The following is a 25,772-nucleotide window of genomic DNA, read 5'->3' as shown; positions in this document are numbered from 1 at the left end:
ACATAAAGTATACTTAAATTATGAAAAAAGTTTAGTCAGTTAGTTCATTAAAAAATAAAACAATACTAACTTATGAATTTATTAATTTGTAACATTACTACAACAATAATAAACACTGAACATTAATATTTTTGTACAGGCAGAATGTTTGAATGTCACTGATTTTCCTTCTGATTCGATACCGACTAAAACTTAGGTTGGTATCAACGATACCGATCTGATAACTAATCCTTTGTGCAAATAAACCTAATGTGTTTTTAAATATTTTTAAAGTTGTGAATTTTCAACTAAAAACATATCCAGTCCAAAAAAATAAACAGGAAAAATGTAAAAAAAAAAAAAAAAACGACCCAAAAAAATCGGAATGTAATCAGAAAAAGTTTAGTTGGATGAGGAAAGTTAGAGTGAAAAAAAAAAAAAAAGGCGACGGCTCAAAGCGGCGGCAGTGGGAGCATTTCAGATGTAATTAGACACATTTACTCGGATAATTCTGGAAAATCCCTTATCTGCTTATTGTGTTAATAGTATTTTAGTGAGATTATAAAGTCATACCTGAAAGTCGGATGGCTGCGGTGAACGCCAGTATCTCTGAGAGAAGCCGAGGAGCCAAGATCACAGCTGCCTTTTTAAGCTGCAGGATGAGGTCGCGTAATCCACTCAAGTCTCCGGTAAGAGCCGACTTAATATCACAACTTTCCAATCCAAAAACTTGCTGGTTGACGTAGAGAAACATTTTAACTTGACCGCTCTGTGTTAAAGCTTCACAACGAACAAAGAAACACCGGCTGTGTTTCGGTGCTAAAGGCAGCTGCAATACACCGCTTTCCACCAACAGCATTCTTCTTTGACGTCTCCATTATTAATTGAACAAATTGCAAAAGATTCAGCAACACAGATGTCCAAAATACTGTGTAATTATGTGATGCTGGGCTAAATGTCCCCTCCAACCAATAACGTCACAAACACGAGTCATCATTCCGCGACGTTTTCAACAGGAAACTCCGAAGGAAATTTAAAATTGTAATTTAGTAAACTAAAGCGGCCGTATTGGCATGTGTTGCAATGTTAATATTTCATCATTGATATATAAACTATCAGACTGCGTGGTCGCTAGTAGTTGGGTTTCAGTAGGCCTTTAATGTGGTTTTAAAACATTAATTTGACAGCAGTAATACAAATAGTAATACTATTAATCTGAAGTGTTTTTCTGATCCTCAAGGGTTTGCCGCCCACCCCGTACCCGCGTAGTCCCGCTCCCAGCGCCCAGTCGCCTGAGCGCCCCACTCCCTCTCCTCCGCCTCCAGGACCGCATCAGGTCTTTGCCGCTTCACGGTCCTGAAAGTTCTCACGCTAAAGTTCCTCGAACTATCCTTCCATAAGGTGGAGGACGAGGAGGTGTTTGAGGAGATCCGCCGTCTCCGCCTGGAGAGAGGCCGACTCCTCCAGAGGATCAAAGCCTTGGAGCAGCAGCAACAGAGCGCCCTCTCTGCCTTGGGGGAGGTACTGCGCCGCCACCACACCACCAATGCCAAGTTAGGGTTAGTAAGTCGGGTTTGTCACCTCCGTAGTTGTCCGCACTCAAGCGGCGCCTGAAAGAGGCGGAGGCGGAGCGGGACAAGTTGATCGAGGAGCGGAAGGGAGTCAACGGCGTGGGCGCCATCGACTCTGAGGATCTGGACGACATGTTCTCAGGTGTGCCATCTCCCGTCTCGCAGTCTGACTTTACTGTGCTTGTAATGTTGTGGCGTCCTTCAGAGAGGTTGCTCTCCAAGCGGTCCAGAGCCTCACCTGGTCCAGACCGGACCTCCTCGGAAGCAGCCGTGGAAGAATTGCAGAAACAAATAGAGGAGCTGGCCTCTCAGAACGCTGAGCTGGTCCTCAAAGTGCAGGTTTGGTCTCCAGTTCCGGTTTTATCCGCACCCAACGTGGCCTTTCTTTACTTGATCCGTCTTTGCCGCACAGGTTTTGGAGATGTTTGAGAAGGACGACACCGACATGCAGAACCCAGGCCCAGAGTTTGTACCCTTAGTCCAGTATGAGGAAGTCAGGAAGGAGTTGGAGGCCCTACAGGAGCGCTTGACCCAGGCCCAGACGTCCAATAGGGCGTCTAATGTGCCGGAGGAACAGTAAGACTTGCTGCTGGCCCACTATGGACTGGACTCTCACACTATTATGTGAGATCCACTATGGACTGTACTCTCACACTATTATGTGAGATCCACTATGGACTGTACTCTCACTATTATGTGAGATCCACTATGGACTGTACTCTCACTATTATGTTAGATCCACTATGGACTGGACTCTCACTATTATGTTAGATCCACTATGGACTGGACTCTCACACTATTATGTTAGATCCAGTATGGACTGGACTCTCACACTATTATGTTAGATCCACTATGGACTGTACTCTCACTATTATGTCAGATCCACTATGGACTGGACTCTCACTATTATTTAGATCCACTATGGACTGGACTTTCACACTATTATGTAAGAACCACTATGGCCTGGACTCTTACTATTATGTTAGATCCACTATGGACTGGACTCTTACTATTATGTTAGATCCACTATGGACTGGACTCTCACTATTATGTTAGATCCACTATGGACTGGACTCTCACACTATTATGTTAGATCCACTATGGACTGGACTCATACTATTATGTTAGCTCCACTATGGCCTGGACTCCTAATATTATGTTAGATCCACTATGGACTGGACTTTCACTATTATGTTGGATCCACTATGGACTGGACTCTCACACTATTATGTTAGATCCACTATGGACTGGACTTTCACACTATTATGTCAGAACCACTATGGCCTGGACTCTTACTATTATGTTGGATCCACTATGGACTGGACTCTCACTATTATGTTAGATCCACTATGAACTGTACTCTCATTATTATGTTAGATCCACTATGGACTGGACTCTCACTATTATGTTAGATCCACTATGAACTGTACTCTCATTATTATGTTAGATCCACTATGGACTGGACTCTCTCATTATTATGTTAGATCCACTATGGACTGGACTTTCACACTATTATGTCAGAACCACTATGGCCTGGACTCTTACTATTATGTTGGATCCACTATGGACTGGACTCTCACGATTATGTTAGATCCACTATGGACTGGACTTTCACTATTATGTTAAATCCACTATGGACTGGACTCATACTATTATGTTAGATCGACTATGGCCTGGACTCCTAATATTATGTTAGATCCACTATGGACTGGACTCTCACACTATTATGTTAGATCCACTATGGACTGGACTCTCACACTATTATCGTAGATCCACTATGGCCTGGACTCTCACTATTATGTTAGATCCACTATGGACTGGACTCTCACACTATTATGTTAGATCCACTATGGACTAGACTCTCACGATTATGTTAGATCCACTATGGACTGGACTCTCACACTATCATGTGAGCTCCACTATGGACTGGACTCTCACACTATTATGTTAGATCCACTATGGACTGGCCTCTCACTATTATGTTAGATCCACTATGAACTGTACTCTCATTATTATGTTAGATCCACTATGGACTGGACTCTCACACTATTATGTTAGATCCACTATGGACTGGACTCTCACTATTATGTTAGATCCACTATGAACTGTACTCTCATTATTATGTTAGATCCACTATGGACTGGACTCTCACACTATTATCGTAGATCCACTATGGCCTGGACTCTCACTATTATGTTAGATCCACTATGGACTGGACTCTCACACTATTATGTTAGATCCACTATGGACTAGACTCTCACGATTATGTTAGATCCACTATGGACTGGACTCTCACACTATCATGTGAGCTCCACTATGGACTGGACTCTCACACGATTATGTTAGATCCACTATGGACTGGACTCACACACTATTATGTTAGATCCACTATGGACTGGACTCACACTATTATGTTAGATCCACTATGGACTGGACTCTCACTATTATGTTAGATCCACTATGGACTGGACTCTCACTATTATGTTAGATCCACTATGAACTGTACTCTCATTATTATGTTAGATCCACTATTGACTGGACTCTCACACGATTATGTTAGATCCACTATGGACTGGACTCTCACACTATTATGTTAGATCCACTATGGACTGGACTCTCACTATTATGTTAGATCCACTATGAACTGTACTCTCATTATTATGTTAGATCCACTATGGACTGGACTCTCACTCTATTATCGTAGATCCACTATGGCCTGGACACTCACTATTATGTTAGATCCACTATGGACTGGACTCTCACTATTATGTTAGATCCACTATGGACTAGACTCTCACACTATTATGTTAGATCCACTACGGACTGGACTCTCACTCTATTATCGTAGATCCACTATGGCCTGGACACTCACTATTATGTTAGATCCACTATGGACTGGACTCTCACTATTATGTTAGATCCACTATGGACTAGACTCTCACACTATTATGTTAGATCCACTACGGACTGGACTCTCACTCTATTATCGTAGATCCACTATGGCCTGGACACTCACTATTATGTTAGATCCACTATGGACTGAACTCTCACACTATTATGTTGGATCCACTATGGACTAGACTCTCACGATTATGTTAGATCCACTATGAACTGGACTCTTGGGGGGGTATGTATGTGTATATATATATATATATAAATATAATATATATATATATATATATATATATATATATATATATACACATATATATGTATTTATTTATATATATACTGTATGTACATATATATATATACACATATAGAAATATACATATATATACATATATACATACACACACATTATGTTAGATCCACTATGGACTGGACTCTCACTATTATTTAGATTCACTATGGACTGGACTTTCACACTATCATGTTAGAACCACTATGGCCTGTATATATATGTATATATATATATATATATGTGTGTGTGTATGTATGTATATTTATATATATAACTATGTATGTATTTGTATGTGTATATATATATATATATTTATATATGTATATATGTATGGACATACATATATACATATATATATATATATACACATACATATATATACACATATAAATATATACATATATATACGTATATACATACACACACATATATACATACACACACATATATATATATATACACACACACACACACACTCACAGGTATATATATTTCTTGCGCTCTAATTGACTGAAAGAGCATGCACTTGGTGCGATGATGTCATGTTCTGGACGGGAAAAGGCATTTTTAGACAATATGATTTGCCTGAGCGGCCAGGAGACCCCGAGAGTAACAACCACTTGCCTTGTTACCTTCCAATAAGAACAATGAACTAGTTTTTAGTGTAAGTTTTCTAGTTTGAAGAAATCTAATGGCGAGCACATATCATGATGTCAAGATAATGGTACTAGCATTTACTTCATTTAAGAACATTTTTCAAAATATTGAGTAAAAACTTCTCATATTTGTTTTTTCTACCAAGAAAAGTGCACTTGTTATTAGTGAGAATATACTTCTTTGAAGCTATTTTGGGGTTCATTGAGGCTAGCTAATTGGACTTGTTTTGGAAACCCAGATTTCTTTTTCTGGTAGATTATTTTGCTTAGTTCAAGTGTAATTTGTATTTTTTTTTCCTCCTTGTTTTCGAACACTGACTTCTTGCAGTGCAGAGAGTGGGGAGGTTCTCCAGGAGCAGCTGCAGGGCCTCCGGGAGCAGCTGGCCTCCTCCCAGTCCGAGCTGGAGCAGCTCAAGGAGCAAATGCATCTGGGGGTGTTCTCCGTGGAGTGTGTCGAAGGGGACCCCGGCCCGCAGGCCCAGCAGCTGAAGGCGAGGGTGGCCGAGCTGGAGGAGGAGCTTGGAAAAAGACGGGCGGAGGCGCTCGCACGGAACTCTCAGGACGCCGACACAATCCGACAGCTGACGGAGCGAGTCCAGCAACTCAAAGCTGCCCACGGAGACGGAAAAGTTGGCGAGCTGGAGACCGCGGAGGGGGAGGAGTCATCAGGAGACCGGGTCCGTGGCCTCCAGGAGCGTGTGGGGGAGCTGGAGGGCGAGCTGAAGAAGTGTGTGCCGCGCTCCCACCTGGAGGAGGTGCAGGTGGCCCTGGGTCACCAGTGTGAGCAGCTGGCCAGGGAGAGAGCGGAGGTGGCCAGGAGGCTCAACGACGCCCTGCTGGAGCTGGAGAGAGTCCGGCCTCCTCCTGCACATGGCAAGGAAGAGGGGGAGGAGGAGGAGGAAGAAGAGGAGGAGCACTCTGAAAGCTCCGAGCTCTCCGCCACATCCCGTAAGTCATGTTCAACATGGTGGAGCCAGCTATTTCACCACGATTTGTTCAGCTTTTTTGTGACATCACCATAAGGCAGGGGTAGGGAACCTATGGTTCTAGAGCCAGATGTGGCTCTTTTGATGACTGCATCTGGCTTTCTCAGACAAATCTTAGCTGACATTGCTTAACGCGATCATTATGAATAATTTCGCCGGCAATCACAGTGCTAAAAATAACGTGCAAAATATAAAACATTCGATTAAAACTTATTAGGTGATACAACTCCCATCTTCAGAGGTCAATTCACACACGTTGAGCCTTCCCGGGAGGAACTCAAAGTAAAGCCGCTGCTCCTCCACATGGAGAGGAGCCAGATGAGGTGGTTCGGGCATCTGGTCAGGATGCCACCCGAACGCCTCCCTAGGGAGGTGTTTAGGGCACGTCCAACCGGTAGGAGGCCACGGGGAAGACCCAGGACACGTTGGGAAGACTATGTCTCCCGGCTGGCCTGGGAACGCCTCGGGATCCCCCGGGAAGAGCTAGACGAAGTGGCTGGGGAGAGGGAAGTCTGGGTTTCCCTGCTTAGGCTGTTGCCCCCGCGACCCGACCTCAGATAAGCGGAAGATGATGGATGGATGGATGGATATAAAACATTCTCATGCATTTATATCCATCCATCCGTTTTCTACCACACCTGTTCAAGAAGTCGCATTAATAATAAAAAAGTATTTTATGTCACGATGGGGGGGGTTGCAGCATACTGCGGGGTCGTTCTCCCGGGAAGGCAGGCGGACTAATCGGGACATGGCATTTAGGTAAAAACATGATTTAATTTAAACTAAAAAAAAGATACAAACAAAAATCGTTCACAGCGGAGGCACAACTTGGGCTAAGGAACAAAGCTAACGCATAAACAGACTAAGAACATAAATCAAACTTGGCATGGCATGAAGCACGAAACCCAATCAATCAATCAATGTTTATTTATATAGCCCCAAATCACAAATGTCTCAAAGGGCAGCACAAATCATTACGACTACGACATCCTCGGAAGAACCCACAAAAGGGCAAGGAAAACTCACATCCAGTGGGACGTCAGTGACAATGATGACTATGAGAAACCTTGGAGAGGACCTCAGATGTGGGCAACCCCCCGCCCCCCCTCTAGGGGACCGAAAGCAATGGATGTCGAGCGGGTCTAACATGATACTGTGAAAGTTCAATCCATAGTGGCTCCAACACAGCCGCGAGAGTTCAGTCCAAAGCGGATCCAAGACAGCAGCGAGAGTCCCGTCCACAGGAAACCATCTCAAGCGGAGGCGGATCAGCAGCGTAGAGATGTCCCCAACCGATACAGCCGAGCGGTCCATCCTGGGTCCCGACGAGCGGTCCATCCTGGGTCTCGACTCTGGACAGCCAGTACTTCATCCATGGTCATCGGACCGGACCCCCTCCACAAGGGAGGGGGGGACATAGGAGAAAGAAAAGAAACGGCAGATCAACTGGTCTAAAAAGGAGGTCTATTTAAAGGCTAGAGTATACAGATGAGTTTTAAGGTGAGACTTAAAGGCTTCTACTGAGGTGGCATCTCGAACTGTTACCGGGAGGGCATTCCAGAGTACTGGAGCCCGAACGGAAAACGCTCTATAGCCCGCAGACTTTTTTTGGACTCTAGGAATCACTAATAAACCGGAATCTTTTGAACGCAGATTTCTTGCCGGGACATATGGTACAATACAATCGGCAAGATAGACTGGAGCTAGACCGTGTAGTATTTTATACGTAAGTAGTAAAACTTTAAAGTCACATCTTAAGTGCACAGGAAGCCAGTGCAGGTGAGCCAGTACAGGCGTAATGTGATCAAACATTCTTGTTCTTGTCAAAAGTCTAGCAGCCGCATTTTGTAGCAACTGTAATCTTTTAATGCTAGACATGGGGAGACCCGAAAATAATACGTTACAGTAATCGAGACGAGACGTAACAAACGCATGGATAATGATCTCGGCGTCTTTAGTGGACAAAATGGAGCGAATTTAGCGATATTACGGAGATGAAAGAAGGCCGTTTTAGAAACTATGGCAAGGCATGAAACAAGTCAGCACAGGGCGACTGACTGGCAAAGACGAGCTTAAATCCTGCCTCTGATTAGTGCTCGGGAAGCAGGTGAGCGGGCATTTTGTCCACCAGAGACAGGTGGACAAAATGAGTAACCAAGGAAACCAGACAAGGGAGTGGAAAAAAAACAGGAACTTAAAGAGTCCAAAGGACAAACAGCACATGGCCAAACAAAAACATGATCAACAGACATGACATTTTATTTATTATTGGTTAGCTTCAGAATAACAATGTTATTAAAAAGAATAAGAGACTTATTATACTCTAAAAATGTTGGTCTTACTTAAAAATGCACGCATTTAGTTGTATTCAGTGTTAAAAAATATGATATTGCTCTCACGGAAATACATTTTGAAATATTTCAGCCAAAAAGGTTCCCGACCCCTGCCATAAGGGATGGATACCTTTCTAGATGTGATACGGTACCGATACTGTACAGGTTCACGATACCTGTGAATCGATACGGTCATAGATTTGATAAAATCCGCATTTTTGACACAGTGAGCAGATAAAAACAACTGTGCTGTCCAGTTGCTACATCTCCTTTTCTGACACTTCTGTATTACATTTGCAAGTATGCATGCATTTCAGTTTGTTCCCATAGTCAGGAAATAGTCTTTGCCATTGAGTTGAATGTGCCATTCTTGTCTTTTGTTGGGTCCTGCAACGTATTTATACTGTAAGCATTGTATTTATTACTAGGGGTGTCCCCCCCCCCCCAAAAAAATTCTACTTTATTGATATTTAAATTTGTAACAATTCTTAATCAATTCAAAAGAATAACATTATATATATATATACATATATATATATATATATATATATATATATATATATATATATATATATATATATATATATGTATATATATGTGTGTGTGTGTGTATATGTGTGTACACATATATATGTGTGTGTGTGCGTGTATATGTGTGTACATATATATACATATATATATGTATATATATATAAAATTACTTGTATAATATATGCATATGTATGTATATATATATATACAGTATATATATGTGTATATATGTATGTATATATATATATATGTGTGTGTATATATGTGTGTGTGTGTATATATATATGTATATACATATATGTGTGTGTATATATGTATATATATGTGTATGTATATATATGTGTGTGTGTGTGTATATATATGTATACACACACATATGTGTACATATATATGTATGTATATATACACACATATATATGTATACATATATGTATATATGTATACATATATCAATCAATCAATCAATGTTTACTTATATAGCCCTAAATCACTAGTGTCTCAAAGGGCTGCACAAACCACTACGACATCCTCGGTAGGCCCACATAAGGGCAAGGAAAACTCACACCCAGTGGGACATCGGTGACAATAATGACCCAGTGGGACTTCGGTGACAATGATGACTATGAGAACATGATACTGTGAAAGATCAATCCATAATGGATCCAACACAGTCGCGAGAGTCCAGTCCAAAGCGGGTCCAACATGATACTGTGAAAGATCAATCCATAATGGATCCAACACAGTCGCGAGAGTCCAGTCCAAAGCGGATCCAACACAGCAGCGAGAGTCCCGTTCACAGCGGAGCCAGCAGGAAACCATCCCAAGCGGAGGCTGATCAGCAGTGCAGAGATGTCCCCAGCCGATACACAGGCGAGCAGTACATGGCCACCGGATCGGACCGGACTCCCTCCACAAAGGAGAGTGGGAAAAGAAAAGAAACAGCAGATCAACTGGTCTAAAAAGGGAGTCTATTTAAAGGCTAGAGTATACAAATGAGTTTTAAGGTGAGACTTAAATGCTTCTACTGAGGTAGCATCTCGAACTGTTACCGGGAGGGCATTCCAGAGTACTGGAGCCCGAAATGAAAAAGCTCTACAGCCCGCAGACTTTTTTTGGGCTTTGGGGATCACTAATAAGCCGGAGTCCTTTGAACGCAGATTTCTTGCCGGGACATATGGTACAATACAATCGGCAAGATAGGATGGAGCTAGACCATGTAGTATTTTATACGTAAGTAGTAAAACCTTAAAGTCACATCTTAAGTGCACAGGAAGCCAGTGCAGGTGAGCCAGTACAGGCGTAATGTGATCAAACTTTCTTGTTCTTGTCAAAAGTCTAGCAGCCGCATTTTGTACCAACTGTAATCTTTTAATGCTAGACATGGGGAGACCCGAAAATAATACGTTACAGTAATCGAGGCGAGACGTAACAAACGCATGGATAATGATCTCAGCGTCTTTAGTGGACAGAATGGAACGAATTTTAGCGATATTGCGGAGATGAAAGAAGGCCGTTTTAGTAACGCTTTTAATGTGTGCCTCAAAGGAGAGAGTTGGGTCGAAGATAATACCCAGATTTTTTACCGAGTCGCCTTGTTTAATTGTTTGGTTGTCAAATGTTAGAGTTGTATTATTAAATAGAGTTCGGTGTCTAGCAGGACCGATAATCAGCATTTCCGTTTTTTTGGCGTTGAGTTGCAAAAAGTTAGCGGACATCCATTGTTTAATTTCATTAAGACACGCCTCCAGCTGACTACAATCCGGCATGTTGGTCAGCTTTAGGGGCATGTAGAGTTGGGTGTCATCAGCATAACAGTGAAAGCTAACACCGTATTTGCGTATGATGTCACCTAGCGGCAGCATGTAGATGCTGAAGAGTGCAGGGCCAAGGACCGAACCCTGGGGAACTCCACACGTTACCTTAACGTAGTCCGAGGTCACATTGTTATGGGAGACACACTGCATCCTATCAGTAAGATAAGAGTTAAACCAAGACAGGGCTAAGTCTGACATACCAATTCGTGTTTTGATACGTTCTAATAAAATATTATGATCGACAGTATCGAAAGCAGCGCTAAGATCGAGGAGCAGCAACATAGATGATATACATACATATATATATGTATATATATGTATATACATATATGTGTGTGTATATATGTATATATATATGTGTATGTATATATATATGTGTTTGTATATATATGTATACACACACACATATATATGTGTACATATATATGTATATATACACACATATTCATTTTTAAATGAATAAATATATATATATATATATATATATAAATGAATAAATAAATATATATATATGTTTATATATGTATACATTTGTGTATATACATATATATATTTATTTATTTATTCATTTAAAAATGTCAGAATTTTTTTTATTTATTTATTTATTTATTTACTACTGAATCGCGATTTTTTAAAATTTGAAAATTCTGATTCTTACAGAAGAATGGATTTTTAAAAAGACATTTTTTCAAGCCATCTCGGCGCTGACTCGCTGTGTGTATTCGTCATACGTCAGCAGCCAAAAGGCAGCTTTTGTAACCAGTAACTTGTTTCGAAAAGCTGTTATTGCAAGTACGAGGGAACACATTGCGAGAATCGCTTTGAATCGAGAATCAGGTTAAAATAAAAAAATCCACCCAAATCTAGCCAAAAGGTCCTAGGAATGTAGCTTAATACGATCTGAGAAAACATGTTATTTCATATTGTATCAGATGCGACAATAGTAAATTTGCAGGGTCCACTTTTGTGACTGACCGCGTTTCCGTCTCTTCAGCGCGCTCCAGGCGAACCCTGACCTCAGTCCGAGAGGAACTGGAGGCGGCTCGCCAGGAAGCCGCCCAAGCCCTGGACTGTCTGTGTGCCGAGCGCGAGAGCCGAGCCCGGGACGCCCTGCAGCTGAAGGACGCCGTGCCGATCTCCGTGCACAAGGAGGCGCTGTCCGCCGTGTCGGAGCAGCTGGCTCAGACCTTACAGGAGCTCCAGCAGGAGAAGAATCTGCGCACGGAGGCGGAGGAGCACTCGGCCAGACTGGAGGCCAGGCTGGAGGTCATGCATGACGCCGTACCGAGGCAGGAGCACCAGAAAGTCAAGGTTGGAGGGGCACCTTTTACGTCGACAAGTCTCGTGACAAACTTTTACGTTACTTGTAAAAAAGGTAGACGACAGGGAAAATGTCGGAATAAATTGATTCACAACTGAATCGCGATATTTTTTCATTACAATTCTGAATAATATTTTAAAAAATAGATTTAAAAAAAAAAATGTTTTCAGGTTACCTCAAATCGCCATGTAAAATCGCTAATGCTAGTCAATAGCATTATATGGTAAATCCAATGTAAATTAGCATCAAACTAGCGCTTACTGTATTTTTTTAGCGCTTTCTATCAGGCATACTTGGCATGGAAAATTACATTAACTAAAAGCCTTTTGCTAGGAATGTTTCCCCACCAAGTGCTTGAGCCGATGGGGAGTACGCAAACTGACGTGACCTCAAATGCAACAAACTGTGAATTCTTACTACGGGCTATCCACAAACTTCCGTACCTATGAAAGTACAGAATTTTTCAACAGTCCTTAATTATTGGTATTGTGCCTGTGAGACTTGTTTGGCATGGTGTTGCCAGATTCGTCTTTCCAGGGATGCGTCGAAGCGAGGAACACAACAAGGTAAGATTTAATGTATTTATTAAAGTAATAAAAGGGCTAGGAACAAAAACACAGGAGCTAAAAAAAGGGAAACAAAAGAAGCTAGCATGAGAGCTAGGATATACAATGAACTAAGACTTGGCACGAAGGCAAAAAAAATAAAAACAAAATTAGCATGAGAGCTAAAATGGCAAGTGGCTAAGCGTATGAGCTAGCGAGAAAAACATACCAGTCAAAGGTCGTCACTGTTGCGCGTAGGCAAATTAGGATCCGGGAATGAGTGAACAGAAAAGGCTGGCTTACAAGAAACAGGTTAGCAAGAACCGAGACTTGCAGGTGGAAATAATATGTAACCGTGGTGACGGACCAAACAGGAAACAAGAGGGACAGACGGAGAATGAAAACAAAACTGGAACAATAAACAATAACATGAGAAGATCCAAATACAGATTTTAACAGTGCCTTTTCTGAAAATGTGTCTCTTCCTGGCAAAAAAAAACAAAAAAAAACAGATTTACTGCAAATTTCAAGTCGGTAATATTTTATGTGACAGGTAGGGATGGGTACCGGATCAAGTACTTTTTTAGTCACTCCAGCAGCACTGAGAGTGGACTCAGCCAAACTACCTCTTGGCAATGTTGCAAATTTCAACGACAACAAAGAAATTGACTCAAAAAAACACTCCAGCGTAAGTAAACTAAGGCTTCACTTTTCTAAAAATGTGTTAGCTTGATGCTAATATATATTGGCTTTGCTATTGACTTGCTACTGAATAGCTATAGCCATTTTACATAGTGATTTCAAAACCTCCAAATGTGTTAATGAAAATACAACTAAGATGTACGTTACAATCAAGTAGTAATAGGTACAATACTTACTGTACTAACACTTTTCAGGGGGCAACAAAATACTGGAGGGCAAAGACTGAACTAACTAGCTAGCACAACATAAACCAGAGTAAAAAAGAAGGTAAACATAGGCAAAAGAAGGTAAAAAAAAATGATTACCTGAGCTAAAAGAAGGTAAACATGGGTAGTGGAAGGCAAAAAATGTTTAAGCATAGGTAAAAGGGTAAAAGTAGGTAAGCAGAAGTAAAAAGTAGGTAAACATTGAACTAAGAATGGAAAATGGGCAAAAGAATGTAAAAAAAAAAGGGTAATCATATAGGTAAAAGAATGTTAAAAAAAAAGTAGGTAAACATAAGTAAAAAGGTAAAACGTATACAAAATAAGCTAAAAAAAAGGTAAACTTAGGTAAAGAAAGGGTAAAAACGTAGGTATATTAAAACAATTAAAATAAGGTTAAAAATTAGGTAAAATAAGTAAAGTAAGGTAAAAAAAATAGTTAAGTTCCTAGGTAGAAAGAGTAAAAAAAATTGGTAAATATAAGTCAAAGGTAAAATGTATATAAAATAAGGTTAAAAAAATTAGGTGAACTTATGTAAAAAGGGTAAAAACATAGGTATATTAAAACAAGTAAAAGAAGGTTAAAAAGTAGGTAAAATAAGTAAAAGAAGGAAAAACAAATAGTTAGGTACATAGGTAGAAAAAGGTAAAAAAAATAGGTAAACATCAGCAAAAGGTCAAATGTACATGAAATAAGGTAACAAAAGATTAGGTGAACTTAGGTAAAGAAATGATAAAAACCTAAAAAAAAGAGGGTTAAAAATAGGTGAAATAAGTAAAAGAAGGTTAAAAATGAGGTAAAATAAGTAAAATAAGGTAAAAAAAATAGTTGAGTTCATAGGTAGAAAAAGGTAAAAGAAATAGGTAAATATAAGTCAAAGGTAAAATGTATATAAAATAAGGTTAAAAAAATTAGGTGAACTTAGGTAAAAGGTAAATAGGTATATTAAAACAAGTGAAAGAAGAATAAAAAAATAGGTAAAATAAGTAAAATAAGGTCAAACAAATAGTTAAGTACATAGGTAGAAAAACGTAAAAAAAAAATAGGTACAAGGTAAAACATATATAAAATAAGGTAACAAAACATTAGGTGAACTTAGGTAAAGAAAGGATAAAAACCTAAAAAAAAGAGGGTTAAAAATAGGTGAAATAAGTAAAAGAAGGTTAAAAATGAGGTAAAATAAGTAAAATAAGGTAAAAAAAACCGGTAAAAAAAAATAGGTAAATATAAGTCAAAGGTAAAATGTATATAAAATAAGGTTAAAAAAAATTTGGTGAACTTAGGTAAAAAGGTAAATAGGTATATTAAAACAAGTAAAAGAAGAATAAAAAAATAGGTAAAATAAGTTAAATAAGGTCAAACAAATAGTTAAGTACATAGGTAGAAAAATGTTTAAAAAAATAGGTAAATATCATTAAAAAGGTAAAACGTATATAAAATAAGGTAACAAAAAATTAGGTCAACTTAGGTAAAGAAAGGATAAAAACATAAAAAAAAGAGGGTTAAAAAATAGGTGAAATAAGTAAAAGAAGGTAAAAAAAAATAAAGGTAAACAAGTATAATAAGATTTAAAAAAATGTAAAAGTAGGGAAAGAAAGGAAAATAAGAAAACGGGAAAAAAAGAAAAAGGTAGCTAAACATTGGCTAAAAAAGGTTAAAAATAAGTAAGCGTATGTAAACGGTAAACACTTTTCAGGGCGCAACAATAGACGGCCAACAAGAGCGGTGTATGGACAACTCATTTTCAAAGATGGTAGCAAAGATGGCGTCCGGTAGTCCCGGGAGGAGTTTTTGACCAATCATTTAGGAATCACATGAACACCGGGCGCCATATTTGCTACCAACTTTGAAACCAAGTTGGCCAATACTCTCTCTACACCAACTTATTGTCACACCTGAAAATAAGACTCAGAAATGTGATGACGAAACCAAATATGACAACTGGACAGCAGTTATCATAATCAGCAATAAAAGTTTTTTTCTTTTTAAAAACAATTTATATTTCGTAACACGCTAAAGCACAGAACATTATATTGATAATTAAAGGCCTACTGAAACTAACTACTAGCGACCACATAGTCTGATAGTTTATATATCAATGATGAAATATTAACATTGCAACACATGCCAATACGGCCTTTTTAGTTTACTAAATTACAATTTTAAATTTCCTGCGGAATTTCTTGTTGAAAACGTCGCGGAATGATGACGTCTCGGTATTAGCCCAGCACCACACACGGCTAAAAGTCCTCTCTTTTCATCGCATAATTACACAGTATTCTGGACAACTGTGTTGCTGAATCTTTTGCAATTTGTTCAATTAATAATGGAGACGTCAAAGAAGAATGCTGTTGGTGGAAAGCGGTGGATTGCAGCTGCCTTTAGCACCGAGACACAGCCAGGGTTTCTTTGTTTGTTGTGAAGCTTTAACACAGAGCGGTCAAGCAAACATGTTTCTCTACGTCAACCAGCAAGTTTTTGGATGGGAAAATTGTAATATTAAGTCGGCTCTTACCGGAGACTTCAGTGGGTTATGGGACCGCCTCCTGCAGCTCAAAAAGGCAGCTGTGATCTTGGCTCCTCGGCTTCTCTCAGAGAAACTGGCGTTCACCGCAGCCATCCGACTTTCAGGTATGACTTTACTATCTCACTAAAACACTATTAAAACCATAAGCAGATAAGGGATCTTCCAGAATTATCCTGGTAAATGTGTCTAATTACATCTGAAACGCCGCCTTTTCTTTTTTTTTTCTAGTACTTCACTCTAAACGTCCTCATCCACAAATCTTTCATCCTCGCTCAAATAAAATGGGGAAATTGTCGCTCTCTCGGTCCGAATCGCTCTAGTTACTGCTGGCCATGATTGTAAGCAATGTGAGGATGTGAGGTGCTCCACAACCCGTGACGTCACACGCACATCGCCTGCTACTTCCGGTACAGGCAAATCTTTTTTATTAGCGACCAAAAGTCGCAAACTTTATGGTGGATGTTCTCTACTAAATCCTTTCAGCAAAAATATGCCACTATCGCGAAATGATCAAGTATGACAGGCCTTTAAAGGGGATAGCAGGTCCATTCTATGTGTCATACTTGATCATTTTGCGATATTGCCATATTTTAGCTGAAAGGATTTAGTAGAGAACATCGACGATAAAGTTTGCAACTTTTGGTTGCTAATAAAAAAGCCTTGCCTGTACCGGAAGTAGCAGGCGATGTGCGCGTGACGTCACGGGTTGTGGAGCTCCTTACATCCTCACATTGTTTATAATCATGGCCACCAGCAGCTAGCGCGATTCGGACCGAGAAAGCGACAATTTCCCCATTAATTTGAGCGAGGATGAAAGATTCGTGGATGAGGACAGTGAGAGTGAAGGACTAGAAGAAAAAAAAAAAGACGAGGGCAGTGGGAGTGATTCAGATATTAGTAGACACATTTACTAGGATAATTCTGGAAAATCCCTTGTCTGCTTATTGTGTTACTAGTGTTTTAGTAAGATTATATAGTCGTACCTGAAGGTCGGAGGGGTGTGGTGACCATGGAGCCGTGGAAGAGCCAAGAAAGTTGCAGCTGCCTCTTTGACAGCTGCAGGAGGATCGACCCAAGCTCCGCTCATGTTTACGGTAAGAACCGACCTATTACCACAATTTTCTCACCGAAACCTGCCGATTGTCATGTGGTAGAGAAACATGTTGGCTTGACCGCTCTGTTCCATATTAAAGCTTCACAACAAACAAAGAAACACCGGCTGTGTTTGTGTTGCTACAAATGGCTGCAATACACCGCTTTCCACCAACATCTTTCTTCTTTGATGTCTCCATTATTAATTGAACAAATTAGTAATTTATTAAACTAACCTGGCCGTATTGGCATGTGTTGCAATGTTAATATTTCATCATTGATATATAAACTATCAGACTGCGTGGTCGCTAGTAGTGGGTTTCAGTAGGCCTTTAAAGCAAGAGAATGTATTTGTCAAAGCTTCTTTCTAAGCAATTTTATCCATTATTCGAGTAAGAAGGCGCTAGTAAGAATGATTGTGAAAGGAATATTGTGATATGTGCGTGTGGAGACAAGAACAGTTGTGCGGTTTCCCAGCAGCACTTTGACACACCTGGTTGTCTTGTAGGAGGAGCTGGAGCGCTCCCTGCAGGCCAGCGAGAGAAGTGCGGCGGCAGCTCAGGAGGCCCTGAGCGAGAAGGAGACGGAGCTGAGGGAGCTGAAGTCCCACAAGGCGGCGGAGCAGGGTCTCATCTCCCAGGAGGACCACCAGGCCCTGCGCTTGTCCATGCAGGCCCAGGTCAACGCCTTGATGGCCCGCTTCAACGATCTGACCCGCAAACACGAGAAGACCTGCACCGAGGTCACCGGCTCACGTTGCAGCAAGTCCATTATTCATGCGACTTTCACCACTTCCATTATTCATCCCACCATGGACCTCTTCTACCGGCACAGGTGTTCCAGGTGCAGAGGGAGGCTCTCTTTCACAAGAGCGAGCGGCAGGTCGCCGAGACGCAGCTGAGCGCCGCGCAGCGCCAGCTTCAGGAGCTGCAGTCCAAGTCCAGCCACGTCCAGGAACTGCACGACAACATCCAACAGTCCCAGGGCCTGGTCAAGGAGAAGGACCGCAAGGTGAGGCCCAGCAAAATGTCTTCAACCGCAAAACAAAGTAACAAAGCATAGGTGAGAAAGTAGGTCAGCTTAGATGAAAGAAGGTAAATAAACGGTAAACATAAGTAAAAGTTGAAAAAGTAAGCAAACATAGGTCACATAAGATAAAGAGTAGGGGAGCAGAGGTACAATTAGATCAAATTTAGGTAAGCAGAGGTAAAAGAAGGTAAAAAGGTAGGTTAACATAGGTAAAGGTAAATAATTTGTACACAGGTACAATTTGGAATAGTAAGCAAACTTAAGGAAAAATAAGATAAAAATAAAAGTAGGTAAGCAGAGGTAAAAAAAAAAAGGTAAAAAGGTAGGTAAACACAAGTAAAAAGATAGGTAAACATAGGTAAAGGTAAATAATAGCTAAAAGTTGAAAAAGTAAGTAAACATAGGTCAAATAACAGAAAGTAGGTGAGCAGAGGTAAAATTAGATAAAATTTAGGTAAGCAGAGGTAAAAGAAGGTAAAAAGGTAGGTTAACATAGGTAAAGATAAATAATTTGTACACAGGTACAATTTGGAATAGTAAGCAAACTTAAGGAAAAATAAGATAAAAATAAAAGTAGGTAAGCAGAGGTAAAAAAAAAAGGTAAAAAGGTGGGTAAACACAAGTAAAAAGATAGGTAAACCTAGGTAAAGGTAAATAATAGCTAAAAGTTGAAAAAGTAAGTAAACATAGGTCAAATAACAGAAAGTAGGTGAGCAGAGGTAAAATGTAGGTAAGCAGAGGTAAATGAAGGTAAAAAGGTAGGTAAACATAGGTAAAAGTTGAAAAAGTAAGCAGACAAAGGTAAAATAAGACAAAAATGTAGGTAAGCAGAGGTAAAATAAGATAAAAAGTCGGTAAGCAGAGATAAAAAAAAAGGTAGGTAAACATAGGTCAAAGTTGAAAAAGTAAGCAGACATAGGTAAAATAAGACAAAAATGTAGGTAAGCAGAGGTTAAAAAAAAGGTAAAAAGGTAGGTAAACATAGGTAAAGGTAAATCATTTGTACGCATAGGTACAATTTGAAAAAGTAAGCAAACTTAAGGAAAATAAGATTAAAAGTAGGTATGCAGAGGTAAAAGAAGGTAAAAAGGTAGGTAAACATAGGTAAAGATAAACAACAGGTACACATTGGTAAAAGTTTATAAAGTAAGCAGACATAGGTAAAAAAAAAAGACAAAAATGTTGGTAAGCAGAGGTAAAATAAGATAAAAAGTTGGTAAGCAGAGGTAAAAAAAAAAAAGGTAAAAGGGTATGTAAACAATTTGTACACATAGGTACAGTTTGAAAAAGTAAGCAAACTTAAGGAAAAATAGGATTAAAAGTAGGTAAGCAGAGGTAAAAGAAGGTAAAAAGGTAGGTAAACATAGGTAAAGATAAATAATTTGTACACAGGTACAATTTGAAAAAGTAGGCAAACTTAAGGAAATATATAATTAAAAAAAGTAGGTAAGCAGAGGTAGAAGAAGTAAAAAAGGTAGGTAAACACAAGTAAAAAGACAGGCAAACATAGGTAAGGTAAATTATAGGTACACATAGCTAAAAGTTGAAAAAGTAAGTAAACATAGTCAAATGAGATCAAGGTAGGTAAGCAGAGGTAAAAGAAGGTAAAAATGTAGGTAAGCAGATTTAACAAGGTAAATAATGGATGAACATAGGTAAAATAAGATTTTAAAAAGTAGGTAAGCAAAGCTAAAATTAGATCAAATGTGGGTAAGCAGAGGTAAAAGAAGGTAAAAGGTAGGTAAACATAGGTGAAGTAAATAACATGGTACACATAGGTAAAAGTTGAAAAAGTAAGCAGACATAGGTAAAATAAGACAAAAAAGTAGGTAAGCAGAGGTAAAATAAGATAAAAAGTCGGTAAGCAGAGGTAAAAGAAGGTAAAATGGTAGGTAAAAATAGGTGAAGGTAAATAATTTGTACTCAAAGGTACAATTTGAAAAAGTAAGCAAACTTGAGGAAAAATAAGATTTTTAAAAATGTAGGTAAACATAGGTAAAGGTAAATAATAGGTACACATGGTTAAAAGTTGAAAAAGTAAGTAAATGTAGGTCAAATAACAAAAAGTAGGTGAGCAGAGGTAAAATTGATAAAATGTAGGTATGCAGAGGTAAAAGAAGGTAAAAAGGTAGGTAAACATAGGTAAAGGTAAATAACAGATACACATAGGTAGAAGTTGAAAAAGTAAGCAAACATAGGTAAAATAAGACAAAAATGTAGGTAAGCAGAGGTAAAAGAAGCTAAAAAGGTAGGTAAACATAGGTAAAGGTAAATAATTTGTACACAGAGGTATAATTTGAAAAAGTAAGCAAAGTTAAGGAAATATATGAATAAAAAAAGTAGGTAATCAGAGGTAAAAAGGTAGGTAAACATAGATGAATAATTTGTACACAAGTACAATTTGAAAAATTAAGCAAACTTAAGGAAAAATAAGATTAAACAAAAAGTAGGTAAGCAGAGGTAAAAGAAGGTAAAAAGGTAGGTAAACACAAGTAAAAAGATAGGCAAACATAGGTAAAAATAAATAATAGGTACACATTGCTAAAAGTTGAAAAAGTAAGTAAACATAGATCAAATGAGATCAAAAGGTAGGTGAGCAGAGGTAAAATTTGATAAAATGTAGGTAAGCAGAGGTAAAAGAAGGTAAAAAGGTAGGTAAACATAAGTAAAGGTAAATAATTTGTACACATAGGTACAATTTGAAAAAGTAAGCAAAGTAAAGGAAATATATGATTTAAAAAAAGTAGGTAAACAGAGGTAAAAGAAGGTAAACATGTAGGTAAACACAGGTAAAAAGATAGGTAAACATAGGTAAAGGTAAATAATAGGTACACATAGCTAAAAGTTAAAAAAGTAAGTAAACATAGGTCAAATGAGATCAAAAGGTAGGTAAGCAGAGGTAAAAGAAGGTAAAAATGTAGGTAAGCATAGATTTAACAAGGTAAATAATGGATAAACATAGGTAAAAGAAGATTAAAAAGTACGTAAGCGGAGGTAAAATGAGTTAATCAGTAGGTAAGCAGAGGTAAAAGAAGGTAAAAAGGTAGGTAAACAAAAGTAAAAATATAGGCAAACATAGGTAAAGTTAAATAATAGGTACACATAGCTAAAAGTTGAAAAAGTAAGTAAATGTAGGTCAAATAACATAAAAAGTAGGTGAGCAGAGGTAAAATGAGATAAAATGTAGGTAAGCAGAGGTAAAAAGATAGGTAAACATAGGTAAAGGTAAATAACAGGTACACATAGGTAAAAGTTGAAAGAGCATAGGTAAAATAAGACAAAAATGTAGGTAAGCAGAGGTAAAATAAGATAAAAAGTCGGTAAGCAGAGGTAAAAGAAGGTCAAAGGGTAGGTAAACATAGGTAAAGGTAAATCATTTGTACACATAGGTACAATTTGAAAAAGTAAGTAAAGTTAAGGAAATATATGATTAAAAAAAGTAGGTAAGCAGAGGTAAAAGAAGGTAAAAAGGTAGGTAAACATAGGTAAAGGTAAATAATATGTACACATACCTAAAAGTTGAAAAAGTAAGTAAACATAGGTCAAATGAGATCAAAAGGTAGGTGAGCAGAGGTAAAAGAAGGTAAAAATGTAGGTAAGCATGGATTTAACAAGGTAAATAATGGATAACCATAGGTAAAATAAAATAAAAAAGTAGGTAAGCGGAGGTAAAATAAGTAAATCAGTAGGTAAGCAGAGGTAAAAGAAGGTAAAAAGGTAGGTAAACGTAAATAATTTGGTCACAAGGTAGGTAAACATAGGTAAAGGTAAATAACAGGTACAAATAGGTACAATTTGAAAAAGTAAGCAAACTTAAGGAAAAATATGATTTAAAAAAGTAGGTAAGCAGAGGTAAAAGAAGGTAAAAAGGTAGGTAAACATAGGTAAAGGTAAATCATTTGTACACATAGGTACAATTTGAAAAAGTAAGTAAAGTTAAGGAAATATATGATTAAAAAAAGTAGGTAAGCAGAGGTAAAAGAAGGTAAAAATGTAGGTAAAGGTAAATTATAGGCACACAGCTAAAAGTTGAAAAAGTAAGTAAACATAGGTCAAATGAGATCAAAGGTAGGTAAGCAGAGGTAAAAGAAGGTAAAAATGTAGGTAAGAAGATTTAACAAGGTAAATATGGATAAACATCGGTAAAATAAAATAAAAAAGTTGGTAAGCAAAGGTAAAATAAGTTAATCAGTAGGTAAGCAGAGGTAAAAGAAGGTAAAAAGGTAGGTAAACGTAAATAATTTGGTCACAAGGTAGGTAAACATAGGTAAAGGTAAATAACAGGTACACATAGGTACAATTTGAAAAAGTAAGCAAACTTAAGGAAAAATATTATTTTAAAAAGTAGGTAAGCAGAGGTAAAAGAAGGTAAAAAGGTAGGTAAACATAGGTAAAGGTAAATAATTTGTACACTTAGGTACAATTTGAAAAAGTAAGAAAACTTAAGGAAAAATAAGATAAAAAAAGTAGGTAAGCAGAGGTAAAAATGTAGGTAAACATAGGTAAAGGTAAATAGGTACACATAGCTAAAAGTTGTAAAAGTAAGTAAACATAGGTCAAATGAGATCAAAGGTAGGTGAGCAGAGGTAAAAGAAGGTAAAAATGTAGGTAAGCATAGATTTAACAAGGTAAATAATGGATAAACATAGGTAAAAGAAGATAAAAAAGTAGGTAAGCGGAGGTAAAATAAGGTAAAAAGGTAGGTAAACATAGGTAAAGGTAAATAATTTGGTCACATAGGTATAATTTGAAAAAGTAAGCAAACTTAAGGAAAAATATGATTTAAAAAAGTAAGCAAGCAGAGGTAAAAGAAGGTAAAAAGGTAGGTAAACATAGGTAAAGGTAAATAATAGGTACACATAGCTAAAAGTTGAAAAAGTTAGTAAACATAGGTCAAATGAGATCAAAAGGTAGGTGAGCAAAGGTATAAGAAGATAAAAAAGTAGGTAAGCAGAGGTAAAATAAGTTAATCAGTAGGTAAGCAGAGGTAAAAGAAGGTAAAAGGGTAGGTAAACATAGGTAAACACTAGGGAACGTTTAGTGTCGCCAATCAAATGTCAGCACATAAAAGTAAGGCTAGGTGAAAAGTGTCACGTCATGTTTTTGCGGCACTTTTTGGAGGTTTGATCAGCGGGGAGAAAAGTGTGAGAAGGTCAGAAGGATGAAGTGAAAAGTCTTTGTGCAGATCACCGACCTCTCCAAGGAGGTCTTCCGTCTGAAGGAGGCTCTGGGAGCGTTGTCTCCTCCTCTGGGCACGCTCTCCTCCTCTCACGCTAACCCCGGCCAACAGGTGGCGCTGCAGAACAGGCTGGCTATACTCAACCAGCAGCTCCAGGTAACCACAAAAACATCCCTTGGAAGGAGTGGAGTACTTCAATAAAATATGTATGTTATTGTTTTGCTGCACCAGGACTGTGAGAGAAAACACAAGCAGGTGGTGGCTGTGTATCGCTCCCACCTGCTGGCAGCTGTGCAGGTCAGTGTCGGCACTCACCTGGCGGCAGGTCAGTCGCTGTTCAACAACATTCCTCTCTGACAACACTTTGAAAGTTCAGGGAAATCCGAGAAAGCAACGATTTCCCCATTAATTTGAGCGAGGATGAAAAATTTGTGGATGAGGAAAGTTAGAGTGAAGCATTAAAAAAAGAAAAGGCGACGGGGGTGTGAGCGATTCAGATGTTATTAGACACATTTACTAAGATAATTCTGGAAAATCCCTTATCTGCTTATTGTTTTAATAGTGTTTTAGTGAGATTATATAGTCATATCTGAAAGTCGGAAGGCTGCGGTGAACGCCGGTGTGTCTGAGAGAAGCCAATTGAGGAGGCAAGATCACAACTGCCTTTTTGACAGCTGCAGGAGGAGGTCGCATAATCCACTCAAGTCTCCGGTAAGAGCCGACCTAATATCACAATTTTCACATCCAAAAACATGTTTGCTTGACCGCTCTGTGTTAAAGCTTCACAACAAACAAAGAAACACCGGCTGTGTTTGTTTGCTAAAGGCAGCTGCATTCCACCAACAGCATTCTTCTTTGACGTCTCCATTATTAATTGAACAAATTGCAAAAGATTCAGCAACACAGATGTCCAAAATACTGTGTATTTGTGCAATGAAAAGAGACAACTTTTAGCCATAAGTGGTGCTGCGCTGTAATGTCCGCTCCAACCAATAACGTCACAAATACGCGTCAACATGAGCGTCATCATTTCACGACGTTTTCAACAGGATACTTCGCGGGAAATTTAAAATTGCAATTTAGTAAACTAAAAAGGCCGTATTGGCATGTGTTGCAATGTTAATATTTCATCATTGATATATAAACTATCAAACGGGGCGGGATAGCTCGGTTGGTAGAGCGGCCGTGGCAGCAACTTGAGGGTTGCAGGTTCGATTCCCGCTTCCGCCATCCTAGTCACTGCCGTTGTGTCCTTGGGCAAGACACTTTACCCACCTGCTCCCAGTGCCACCCACACTGGTTTAAATGTAACTTAGATATTGGGTTTCACTATGTAAAGCGCTTTGAGTCACTAGATTAAAGCGCTATATAAATATAATTCACTTCACTTCAGACTGCGTGGTCGGTAGTAGTGGCTTTCAGTAGGTTTTTAAGTTCTGACATTAGGAGAAAAATGATAGTAAAGTCGACATGATTTGGACATAAAGTCCTAATATCAAAATATTGTAATATTGGTGGAATAAAGTCGCAATTAAAAGAAAAAAAGTTTAAATTTATTTAGAAAAAATTGTTCCGATTTTACAAGTTTAGAGACTTACAAAAAAAGTTGTAATATGACATGAAATTATTTCACCCCTAAAAAAATTATTTTACATTAAAAAAAAAATGTTAAAAAGGTTGTACTTTTACGAGAACAGAGAAAAAAGTTGTGATAGAAATGTGTGAGCTTTAAGTTGTAATAATCAAAGGTGTGAATAAAGTTATTAGCGTTAGTAAAATAATAAAGTCAGAGTTTTACAAGGTCATCAGTAACATAAGAGTCGTACAGTCTGTCCCTCATAATAACAATATCATTATATTCTGTGTGTGTGTGTGTGTGTGTGTGTGTGTCCAACAGGGTCGTATGGACGAAGAGGTGCAAGGTCTGCTGCTGCAGATCCTGAGGATGACCCAGCAAGGTCAATGACCTCATTACCAGGTCACATGACCAAGCAAACACAAACTTATCATCAAATCCCGCACACGCTGTGCACCCCCTGGTGGCCGGGAGTAGCATCACGGAGGAAAAACTGTAAATTCCATGACAGTGAAAGTCTTTTTGCATCCCCCCTTATGATAA

The 25,772-nt window shown here is 38.6% G+C and overlaps 1 protein-coding gene across 1 annotated transcript in view; it reads left to right on the top strand.

Moving 5' to 3' along the window:
* ankrd24 (ankyrin repeat domain 24) overlaps positions 1-25,772 on the top strand; it is a 43,255-nt gene extending 17,483 nt beyond the window's left edge. The window contains exons 11-22 of the mRNA XM_061884018.1: positions 1,220-1,315; positions 1,381-1,500; positions 1,569-1,692; positions 1,756-1,889; positions 1,963-2,126; positions 5,719-6,338; positions 12,049-12,365; positions 17,954-18,187; positions 18,280-18,456; positions 23,660-23,809; positions 23,885-23,950; positions 25,551-25,772. Of these exons, the coding sequence (XP_061740002.1) occupies positions 1,220-1,315; positions 1,381-1,500; positions 1,569-1,692; positions 1,756-1,889; positions 1,963-2,126; positions 5,719-6,338; positions 12,049-12,365; positions 17,954-18,187; positions 18,280-18,456; positions 23,660-23,809; positions 23,885-23,950; positions 25,551-25,619 (2,271 nt within the window). The 3' untranslated portion in view covers positions 25,620-25,772. The remainder of the gene's footprint in view (positions 1-1,219; positions 1,316-1,380; positions 1,501-1,568; positions 1,693-1,755; positions 1,890-1,962; positions 2,127-5,718; positions 6,339-12,048; positions 12,366-17,953; positions 18,188-18,279; positions 18,457-23,659; positions 23,810-23,884; positions 23,951-25,550) is intronic.

This window comes from Nerophis ophidion, linkage group LG22, assembly GCF_033978795.1.
Source record: "Nerophis ophidion isolate RoL-2023_Sa linkage group LG22, RoL_Noph_v1.0, whole genome shotgun sequence".
NCBI classification, from domain to species: domain Eukaryota; kingdom Metazoa; phylum Chordata; class Actinopteri; order Syngnathiformes; family Syngnathidae; genus Nerophis; species Nerophis ophidion.
Note: the sequence above shows the minus strand (reverse complement) of the source record. Positions and strands in the feature narration are given on the sequence as shown.